This window comes from Hyla sarda, chromosome 9 (genome assembly GCF_029499605.1).
Source record: "Hyla sarda isolate aHylSar1 chromosome 9, aHylSar1.hap1, whole genome shotgun sequence".
NCBI classification, from domain to species: Eukaryota; Metazoa; Chordata; class Amphibia; order Anura; family Hylidae; genus Hyla; species Hyla sarda.
Genome location: NC_079197.1, coordinates 69573328 through 69585279, shown reverse-complemented (window position 1 = coordinate 69585279; position 11952 = coordinate 69573328). Strand labels below are relative to the sequence as shown.

At 49.0% G+C, this 11952-nt stretch overlaps 1 protein-coding gene across 1 annotated transcript; it reads left to right on the top strand.

The window, feature by feature from the left end:
* The first annotated feature begins 9929 nt into the window (after window positions 1–9929).
* On the top strand, window positions 9930–11500 carry LOC130291894 (serine protease 23-like). The gene has a single exon (XM_056541327.1). The coding sequence runs from the start codon at window positions 10382–10384 to the stop codon at window positions 11498–11500; it is 1119 nt and encodes a 372-aa protein (XP_056397302.1). The 5' UTR covers window positions 9930–10381.
* The last annotated feature ends 452 nt before the right edge of the window (window positions 11501–11952 follow it).

Genomic DNA, 11952 nt, shown 5'->3' with positions numbered 1-11952 from the left:
CCACCTCCGTTCCTGCTCCGTCACTGGATGTGTAGCAACGCAGGAAGATGACGGAGATGGAACGAGGGTGGTAAGTTAGGCTCTCTAGGTACAAATCCATTTTTTTTGGTGTTTTTCTTCTCATTTCAGATACGTGAATGCGGAGGACTACATCGGAATCGGTGGACGATGACCTGCATTTTTTCTTTTCTTTTAAAAAAAATGGTTAACGAGGGCTGAGGGGGGAGTGTTTTTCCTAATAAAAATGTTTTAACTTGTGTGTGTTTTTTTTAAATTACTTTACAGGCTTAGTAGTGGAAGCCATCTTGTAGACGGAGTCCATTACTAAGTCGGGGCTTAGCATTAGCCCCAAAAACAGCTAGCGCTAACCCCCAATTATTACCCCAGTACCCACCGCCACAGGGGTACTGGGAAGAGCCGATACCAACAGGCCCAGAGCGCCAAATATGGCGCTCTTGGGCCTAGGCGGTAACAGGCTGGTGTTATTTAGGCTGGGGAGGGCCAGTAACGATGGTCCTCGCCCACCCTGGTAACGTCCGGCTGTTGCTGTTTGGTTGGTATTTACCTGAAAATGAAAAGACGGGGAACCCCCCCCCCCCCCTTTTTTTTTTAAACGTGTGTGGTTCCCCATCTTTTCATTTTCAGGCAAATACCAATCAGGCGAGGACCATCGTTACTGGCCTTCCCCAGCCTAAATAACGCCAGCCTGTTACCGCCTAGGCCCAAGAGTGCCATATTTAGCGCTCTGGGCCTGTTGGTATCGGCTCTTCCTGGTACTCCTGTGGCGGTGGGTACCGGGGTAATAATTGGGGGTTAGCGCTAGCTGTTTTTGGGGCTAACGCTAAGCCCCGACTTAGTAATGGACTCCGTCTAAAAGACGGCTTCCACTACTAAGTCTGTAAAGTAATAAAAAAAAGCACACACAAGTTAAAACATTTTTATTAGGAAAAACACTCCACCACAGCCCTCGTTAACCATTTTATTAAAAGAAAAAATGCAGGTCATTGTCGTAGTCCACCAATTCCGATGTAGTCCTCCGCATTCACGTATCTGAAATGAGAAGAAAAACACAAAACACGTCATCTTCCTGTGTTGCTACACGTCCAGTGACGGAGCAGGTACGGAGGTGGGTAAGTGGCCTTGTGATCACCGTATACAGCCATCAATACAGATGGCTGTATACTGCATTAACGTAGCAGAGCGCAACTGCCTTTGCCACTTTTGCAAAACTACAACTTCCATCCTGCCCGGACGGCCTTTGGCTGTCTGGGCATGCTGGGAGTTGTAACCACTTTACTTTATTACTAAGCTAAGCTACACCCCACGCTAAACTATCTAAACTACGCTTTATCTGCCTGTAAAACTAAGTTAGCTACACTACACCCGTGTACAACTACGCCAACTATGCTAGAACTGGAATAACACTACGCTGCGCTAACTACTCTAAGACTACGCTGCGCTCACTACTCTAAGACTACGCTAACAATACGCTACGCTAAATACGCTAAAACTGTGCTAACGCTACACTAAATACACTAAAACTGTGCTAAAACTAAGCTACGCTAAATACACAAAAACTGCGCTAACACTAAGCTACGCTAAAACTACGCTAACACTACACTACGCTAAATACACAAAAACTGCGCTTAAACTACACTAAATACGCTAAAACTGCGCTAACACTACACTACGCTAAATAAACTAAAACTGCGCTAACACTACACTACGCTAAATACACAAACTGCGGTAAAACTAAGGTACGCTAAATACGCTAAAACTAAGGTACGTTGAATACGCTAAAACTGCGCTAACACTACACTACACTAAATACGCTAAAACTGCGCTAACACTAAGCTACGCTAAATACACTGAAACTACGCTAACACTACATTACACTAAAAGTGCGCTAACACTACACTACGCTAAATGTACGCTACGCTAAAAATTTAAAACTGCGCTAACACTAAACTAAAGCTACGCTAAAATTGAGCTAACACTACTTTATACCTGTGTAAAACTACAACTCCCAGCATGCCTGGGCAGCCTTTAGCTGTCTAGGCATGCTGGGAGTTGTGGTCCTTTCACTGCACTACAACTCCCAGCATCACCTCGCAGCCTTCAGCTGTCTGGGCATGCTGGGAGTTGTGGTCCCATCAGCTAAACTACAACTCCCAGCATGCCCGGACCGCCTTCAGCTGTCTGGACATGCTGGGAGTTGTTGTGCTTTCACTGCACTACAACTCCCAGCATCACCGCGCAGCCTTCAGCTGTCTGGGCATGCTGGGAGTTGTGGGCCCTTCCCTGCACTACAACTCCCAGCATGCCCGGGCAGCCTTCAGCTGTCTGGGCATGCTGGGAGTTGTGGCGCTTTCACTTCACTACAACTCCCAGCATCACCGCACAGCCTTCAGCTGTCTGGGCATCCTGGGAGTTGTGGGCCCTTCCCTGCACTACAACTCCCAGGATACCCGGGCAGCCTTCAGCTGTCTGGGCATGCTGGGAGTTGTGGTGCCTTCACTGCACTACAACTCCTAGCATCACCGCGCAGCCTTCAGCCGTCTGGGCATGCTGGGAGTTGTGGGCCCTTCCCTGCACTACAACTCCCAGCATGCCCGGGCAGCCTTCAGCTGTCTGGGCATGCTGGGAGTTGTGGGCTCTTCCCTACACTACAACTCCCAGCATGCCCGGGCAGCCTTCAGCTGTCTGGGCATGCTGGGAGTTGTGGGCCCTTCACTGCACTACAACTCCCAGCATGCTCGGGCAGCCTTCAGCTGTCTGGGCATGCTGGGAGTTGTGGGCCCTTCACTGCACTACAACTCCCAGCATGCTCGGGCAGCCTTCAGCTGTCTGGGCATGCTGGGAGTTGTGGGCCCTTCACTGCACTACAACTCCCAGCATGCTCGGGCAGCCTTTAGCTGTCTGGGCATGCTGGGAGTTGTGGTGCCTTCACTGCACTACAACTCCCAGCATCACCACGCAACCTTCATCTGTCTGGGCATGCTGGAAGTTGTGGGCCCTTCCCTGCACTACAACTCCCAGCATGCCCGGGGCAGCCTTCAGCTGTCTGGGCATGCTGGGAGTTGTGGGCCCTTCACTGCACTACAACTCCCAGCATGGTCGGGCAGCCTTCAGCTGTCTGGGCATGCTGGGAGTTGTGGTGCCTTCACTGCACTACAACTCCCAGTATGCTCGGGCAGCTTCAGCTGTCTGGGCATGCTGGGAGTTGTGAGCCCTTCCCTGCACTACAACTCCCAGCATGCCCGGGCATGCTGGGAGTTGTAGTCTCTTTCAAACTAATCCTAAATTACGCTACACTAAAAGTAAATCTATGCTACCTACCTAGGCATGCGCAGTACTCGCTGCGCCCGAAGCCCTTTAAATCTGTTTCCCGTTCCCTGAGATAACAGGGAGCGGGGAACAGAGCCGCGGGCGGGGTGGATGGCTCGCGCAGGCGGGGACACATAACACTGCTAGTGGGCACAGGGGTCCCGTTAGCAGTGAACATTGTGCAGGCGGGGACACATAACACTGCTAGCGGGCACAGGGGTCACGTTAGCAGTGAACATTGCTCGCGCAGGAGGGGACACATAACACTGCTAGCGGGCACAGGGGTCCCGTTAGCGGTGAAGATTGCGCTGGCAGGGACACACATAACACTGCTAGGGGGCACAGGGGTCCCGTTAGCGGTGAATAGTGATCGCACTAGGGGGCACACAAGCTGACAGGCGCAGTGGAGAGGACACAGTAAATGGATTGACTTCTGCGTGCCACAGAGGCCATGAGAGCTCCGTGCAGCTTCGGGCTATCACAGGGAGAGATCCTCTCCCTGTGATAGCCCAAGTGAGACTGCCGTGAGCTGCGATGCCTGACACTCGCACACACCCCCAGCCCCCGCCGTAACCAATGGTTGGGGGGTGGTGTGCGAGTGTCAGCCTATAGAATGTAATGGAGGCGGAGCACTCGAGCAGGGAAAACTGCTGAGTCACTCCATCACAATCTATGCCAAATCACAATCTATGGCACTGCACCGGCCTCCCAAGTTAACCTGAATGCAGCCTAGAGTGGAAATAAAGGTGCATAAAATGTGGAGTTTTTACATCTCCAAGTGGAGATGCTTATCAGACACAGGTAGGTTAGTGCTAGGTCCCTTGCCACTTGAGAAACCTTGTTGTTGGTGTGCGGGCTCAGGTATGTCCTTCATATAAGGATATACTGGCTAATGTCACAATTTTAACATCAGTGTTGAGGGTTAGTTAATGTCACTGTTACATCTACCACAGTAGTGTACCTATCCCTGTATGTTATGATTTGTAGTTTTGCAACATCTGGAGGGCCACAGTTTGGAGATCCATGTGCAGTGTTCTCTAGAACTGTAGCCCTCCAGATGTTGCAAAACTACAAATTCCAACATGCCCACACAGCTGTCTCGGCATGTTGGGAGTTGTAGTTGCATACCTCCAGCTGTCGCATAACTACATCTCCCAGCATTCCCTGCGGTGATCAGTACATGCTGGGAGTTGTAGTTTTGCAACACCTGGAGGCACACTGGTTGGAAAATGCTGAGTTAGGTAACAGAACCTAACTAAAGGTTTTCCAACCAGTGTGCTTCCAGCTTTTGCAAAAGTACAACTCCCAGCATGCACGGTCTGTCAGTACATGCTGGGAGTTGTAGTTTTGAAACAGCTGGAGGTTTGCCCCCCCATGTGAACGTACAGGGTACATTCACACAGGCAGGCTTACAGTTAGTTTCCTGCTTCAAGTTTGGGCTGGGGAAAATTTTTCGCTGCAGCCCAAACTCCTAGCGGGAAACTCACCGTAACACTACACTAACATAAAAAAAGGGTAAAACACTACATATACAACCCCTTACACTGTTCCCCCCCCCCCCCCAATAAAAATGAAAAACATATTGTTACGCCGAGCGCTCCGGGTCCCTGCTCCTCCCCGGAGCGCTTGCGGCGTTCTCCTCTCTGCAGACCCGCTGACCGGGAGCGCTGCACTGAGAATCGCATCCCGAGCCACTTACCGGTCCCGGTCCCCGGCTGTCATGTTATGGCGCGCGCGGCTCCGCTCTCTAGGGCGCGCGCGCCAGCTCTCTAAGATTTAAAGGGCCAGTGCACCAGTGATTGGTGCCTGGCTCAATCAGTCTAAATTAGCTTTCACCTGCTCCCTGTCCATATAACCTCACTTCCCCTTCCCTTCCTTGCCGGATCTTGTTGCCTTGTGCCAGAGAAAGCGTTTAGTGTTGTCCATAGCCTGTGTTCCAGATCTCCTGCTATCGTCATTGACTACGAACCTTGCCGCCTGCCCCGACCTTCTGCTACGTCTGACCTTGCCTCTGCCTAGTCCTTCTGTCCCACGCCTTCTCAGCAGTCAGCGAGGTTGAGCCGTTGCTGATGGATACGACCTGGTTGCTACCGCCGCAGCAAGACCATCCCGCTTTGCGGCTGACACAGAGGATCCACATCCAGCTAGCCGAATCCTAACAGTAGATCCGGCCATGGATCCCGCCAAGTCTCGCTGACCTACCCACGGTGGTCGCCCAGCAATCGCAGCAAATTGCCCAACAAGGACAGCAGCTGTCGCAGTTGACCGCCATGTTACAGCAACTTCTGCCACTGCTACAGCAGCAACCATCTCCTCCGCCAGCTCCTGCACCTCCTCCGCAGCGAGTGGCCGCTCCTAGCCTCCGCTTGTCCCTGCCGCACAAATTTGATCTGGACTCTAGACTCTGCCGTGGCTTCCTGTTTCAATGCTCCCTACATATGGAGATGTTGTCGGACCAATTTCCTACAGAACGGTCTAAGGTGGCGTTCGTAGTGAGTCTTCTGTCTGGAAAGGCCTTGTCTTGGGCCACACCATTCTGGGACCGCAATGATCCTGCCACAGCCACAGTCCAGTCCTTCTTCGCTGAAGTCCGTAGTGTCTTCGAGGAACCAGCCCGAGCTTCTTCTGCTGAGACTGCCCTGCTGAACCTGGTCCAGGGTAATTCTTCAGTAGGCGAGTACGCCATCCAATTTCGTACTCTCGCCTCCGAATTATCTTGGAATAACGAGGCCCTCTGCGCGACCTTTAAAAAAGGCCTATCCAGTAACATCAAGGATGTGCTGGCCGCACGAGAGATTCCTGCCAACCTGCAAGAACTTATCTATTTGGCCACCCGCATTGACATGCGTTTTTCTGAAAGACAACAGGAGCTCCTCCAGGAAAAAGACCTTGATCCCTGGGCACCTCTCTCACAGTCCTTTGCAATCGACCCCTGTGCCTCCCGCCGAGGAGGCTATGCAAGTGGATCGGTCTCGCCTGACCCATGAAGAGAGGACTCGCCATAGGGATAAAAATTTATGTCTGCACTGCGCTAGTACGAACATTTCTTGATGGACTGCCCTATTCGTCCTCCACGTCTGGGAAACGCACACACGCACCCAGCTCACGTGGGTGTGGCGTCTCTTGGTACGAAGTCTGCTTCTCCACGTCTCACTGTGTCCGTGCAGATTTCTCCTTCTGCCAACTCCTCCTTCTCAGCCGTGGCCTTCTTGGACTCTGGTTCTTCTGGAAATTTTATTCTGGCCTCTTTGGTGAATAAGTTCTGCATCCCGGTGACCCGTCTCGTCAAGCCGCTCTACATTTCTTCGGTCAACGGAGTGAAGTTGGACTGCACTGTGCGTTACCGCACAGAGCCCTTGCTTATGAGTATTGGACTGCATCACGAGAAAATTGAATTTTTCGTCCTGCCCAGCTGCACCTCTGAAGTCCTCCTCGGTCTGCCATGGCTCCAGCATCATTCTCCCACCCTTGACTGGACCACCGGGGAGATCAAGAATTGGGGTCCTGCTTGCCGCAAGAAATGCCTCACGTCTGCTCCCAGTCCCGTCTGTCGGGCCACAGTGTCTCCTCCTGTGTCTGGTCTCCTTAAGGCCTATCAGGACTGTGCCGTGCCTCCTCATAGCCCCCGTCCTGGTGACACTCTGCCCTGTGACATGCTTCACCCTCTGCCCCCCACTACCCATTCCCATTCCTTCTGAACTACCTGCCGCTGGTGTAGCTACCCAGGACTTTTTGTTACAAAAGGAAACTCAAGAGGCGCCCTCTATGTTCTCGTCTCTTTTGAAGGGACAAGGAGACAAAGAGAGGGGGAGACCTAAGGGGGGGGTACTGTTACGCCGACTGGGAGCGCTGCACTGACATTCACGATGGGGATGCGATTCGCATAGCGGGACGTGCCCGCTCGCGAATCGCATCCCGAGCCACTTACCCGTCCCGGTCCCCGGCTGTCATGTTCTGGCGCGCGCGGCTCCGCTCTCTAGGGCGCGCACGCGCCAGCTCTCTAAGATTTAAAAGGGCCAGTGCACCAGTGATTGGTGCCTGGCCCAATCAGTCTAATTAGCTTCCACCTGCTCCCTGTCTATATTACCTCACTTCCCCTTCCCTTCCTTGCCGGATCTTGTTGCCTTGTGCCAGAGAAAGCGTTTAGTGTTGTCCATAGCCTGTGTTCCAGATCTCCTGCTACCGTCATTGACTACGAACCTTGCCGCCTGCCCCGACCTTCTGCTACGTCTGACCTTGCCTCTGCCTAGTCCTTCTGTCCCACGCCTTCTCAGCAGTCAGTGAGGTTGAGCCGTTGCCGGTGGATACGACCTGGTTGCTACCACCGCAGCAAGACCATCCCGCTTTGCGGCGGGCTCTGGTGAAAACCAGTAGCAACCCTAGAACCGGTCCACCGACACGGTCCACGCCAATCCCTCGCTGACACAGAGGATCCACATCCAGCTAGCCGAATCCTAACACATATTGTATGGGAGTGTTTCCAAAACAGAACCTCCAGCTGTTGCAAAAACACAACTCCTAGCATTTCCGGACAGCCACTGACTGTCCAGGCATGCTGGGAATTTAGCAACAGCTGGAGGCACCCTGTTTGGGAATCATTAGCGTAGAATACCCCTATGTCCACCCCTATGCAATCCCTAATTTAGTCCTAAAATACGTATGGAGCTCTCTCACTTCAGAGCCCTGTCGTATTTCAAGGAAACAGTTTAGGGTCACATATGGGGTATTTCCGTTCTCGGGAGAAAAGCAGGAAAAGTTGGGGGCTTCACCAGCTTGTTAGTGTAAACAGATAAAAAAGTTTACACTAACATGCTGGTGTTGCCCCATACTTTTTATTTTCACAAGTGTTAAAAGGAAAAAGACCCCCAGAATTTGTAACGCAATTGCTCCAGAGTACGGAAATACCCCATATGTGGGCGAAAAATGCTCTGCGGGTGCACAACATGGCTCAGGAGTGAGAGTGCACTATGTACATTTGAGGCCTAAATTGGTGATTTGCACAGGGGTGGCTGATTTTACAGCGGTTCTGACATAGGCCCCGTTCACACTACGGAATTCTCGCGGTTGAATTCCGCCAGCGGAGATTCTGCCTGGCGGTCGCCGCCGAAGATAATTCGGCGCTAGGGCCGCGGGGCACTGAGCCGTCACAGAGACGGCTATGGTCCGCTCGCGGATTCCGCACAAAGAATGAACATGTTCTTTCTTTGCGTGGAACACTTTCGCGGAAATTTCGCTGTGTGAATGGGTCTCACGGAGACCTGTCCCCACTAATGTTTAAGTTCACACCGCGGAATTTCGTCCGGAAATTCCGCGGCAATTCTGTAGTGTGAACAGGGCCATAAACGCAAAAAAAGAAATACCCACATCTTCCATTTTGGAAACTACACCCCTCACGGAATGTAACAAGGGGTATACCCCACAGGTGTTTAATGAAACCTCTTCAAAGTTGGATGGAAAAATAAAAAATAAAAACATTCACTAAAATGCTGGTGTTACCCTAAATTTTTCATTTTCACAAGGGAAAATAGGAAAACAGCCCCCCAAAATTTGTAACCCCATTTCTTCTGGGTAAGAACATACCCCATGTGTGGATGTAAAGTGCTCTGCGGGTGAACTACAATGCTCAGAAGAGGAGCGCCATTGGGCTTTTGAAGAGAAAATTTGTCCGGAATTGAAGGCCACATGTGTTTACAAAGCCCTCATAGTGCCAGAACAATGGACCCCCCCCCCCACATGTGACCCCATTTTGGAAACTACACCCCTCACGTAATGTAATAAAGGGTACAGTGAGCATTAACGCCCCACAGGTGTCTGACATTTTTGGAACAGTGGTCCGTGAAAATGAAAAATTTAATTTTTCATTTGCACAGCCCACTGTTCCAAAGATCTTTCAAATGCCAGTGGGGTGTGAATTCTCACTGCACCGCTTATTAAATTCTGTGAGGGGTGTAGTTTCCAAAATAGGGTCACATGTGGGGGCTCCACTGTTGTGGCAGAACGGGGGACTGGCCCCTGACGCACATGGCCCCTGACTTCCATTACAAACAATTATTGTTCCCAAAAGCTCAATGGCGCTCCTTCTCTTCTGAGCATTGTAGTGCACCAGCAGAGCACTTGACGTCCACACATGGGGCATTTTCATACTCAGAAGAGATGGGGTTTGAAATTTTGGGGAGCATTTTGTCCTATTATCCCTTGTAAAAAAATTTTAATTTGAGGGAAAACTAGCATTTTTGTGAAAAATGTTCTCCTTCAATTTGCTGCTATTCCTGTGAAACACCTAAAGGGTTAGCAAACCTTTTGAATGTTATTTTGAATACTTTAAGGGGTGCAGTTTTTATAATGGGGTCATCTGTGGGGTATTTCTAATATGAAGGCCCTTCAAATCCACTTCAAAACAGAACTGGTCCCTGAAAAATTTCGATTTTGAAAATGGAAAATTGCTGCTATAATTTGAAGCCCTCTGATGTCTTCCAAAAGTAAAAACATATCAAATTTATGATGGAAACATAAAGTAGACATATTGTATATGTGAATCAATATATAATTTATTTGGAATATTAATTTTCCTTATAAGCAGAGAGCTTCAAGTAAAAAAAAAATGCAACATTTTCAATTTTTTCATCAAATTTAGCAATTTTTCACCAAGAAATTATGCAAATATCGACAAAATTTTACTACTATCATAAAGTAGAATATGTCACAAAAAAAACTATCTCAGAATCAGAATGAAAGGTTAAAGCATCCCAGAGTTATTAATGTTTAAAGTGACAGTGGTCAGATGTGCAAAAAATGGCCGTTTCCTACAGTGAAAATTGGCTGGGTCCTTAAGTGGTTAAACATGCATGTATAAACGTGTGTTGTCTTTATTTTCTAAAATAAATTACTAACTGAAATTCCTGAATCACATGATCAAAAAATCATAGGAGTAGCAATGAGAAAAATTTTACTGAAAAAAAAAGTTACATGCTTTAGTGCTTTTATAAAAATTAAACATTGATTTTGACTGGTTATTATGGTAACAAGGTAAATATCTCTATGACAGTTCTGGTAAATGCATAACAATGACATTGATGTTCTGTATGACAACTTGATTCTTACTATATTTTCCATTTTTTTCAGTTCCAGTGATATAATGACTGGTGGATACTTTTTACAGTTAATTATGTGCCTGGCTTATTTCTCACATGCTGCTTCTGAATTCCCAGAGTTTGTGACCCAACAAACATTGACTTTAACTGCATCTCAGTTTTCTGCCAATGATACTCCAGAATTCACCACAGTCTGCTCAAAGAAGTGCATCCAGCGTGAGTCCCAGCCAGAAGCATTTTCTGTTGACCATCAACTTGACTATGAGACAGCTTATTTAAATGGCAGTCGTACGCTGACAACAGTGACAATAAGAATGTCTCAGAGTAATATAAGGAGGAAAAAGCAGAGGAATGTCAAATTTAAACGGAGTCGAAGGCAAATTTATGGACCAGATAACCGCTTTTTCATCAGAAGTCAGCACTTTCTTAGAGAATTCCCTTTTGCAGCTGCTGTTCAGGTATCCACAGGATGCACAGGTGTGTTAGTAACTGAACGTCATGTTTTAACAGCTGCTCACTGTATCCATAATGGTCATGACTATGTTCAAGGAGCACGTAAACTGCGAGTTGGTTTCCTAAGGTCAGGAATCCGACCTCTGCGTTGGGTACGTGTTAAAAGCACAAGGATACCTCGAGGTTGGATTGGAGCCCCAGCAGAAATTAGTATGGATTATGATTATGCATTGCTAGAGCTGCGATGTGCACAATCCCAACCTCATATGCGCCTTGCTGCCTCTCCACCTTTAGAGAACTTGGCAGGAAGAAGAGTGCACTTCTCAGGCTTTGACAGTGACCGGTCTGGAGAGCTTGTTTACAGGTCATGCAGAGTGCAGCAGCAGACGGCACATTTGCTTTACCAGCATTGTGCTGCACGCCCAGGTGCCAGTGGTTCAGGTGTTTATGGACGACTGCGTTATGGTGGCCGCTGGGAGAGGAAAGTTATTGGGGTGTTTTCAGGACATCAGTGGGTTGAAGTATCTGGAGAGCCAAGAGAATATAATGTTGCAGTCAGACTGACTCCTCCTAAGTATGCACAGATTTGCTATTGGATACGTGGAACCAATGCAAGTTGTGATAAATAAAATACAATAATAAAAATACTATACAGCATATATTTATATTTTATAGAATGATCAAACTGTATATATATATATATATATATATATATATACATACACACACACACACACACACACACACACGCATACACACAGATACAGCACAAAGGTTCAGCAGCACACCAGAGGAATTGCAAACTAGGTGATTTTTAACCTCTTAAGGACCAATGACGTTGTGGAACGTCATGGCACCCTGGGCTTTAAGGACCAATGACGTTCCACAACGTCATGGCCTTTTCTGGTCTCTGCCGCTCGCCGGGCAGAGATCGGAACTGGATGCCTGCTGAAATCCTTCAGCAGGCATCCAGGGCAAACGCCGAGGGGGGCCATGTAGGCCCCCCATGTCGGCGATCACCGCAAATCGCAAGGGAAATCGCCCTTGCGATCTGCGGCGATACCGGGCTGATCGGGTCTCT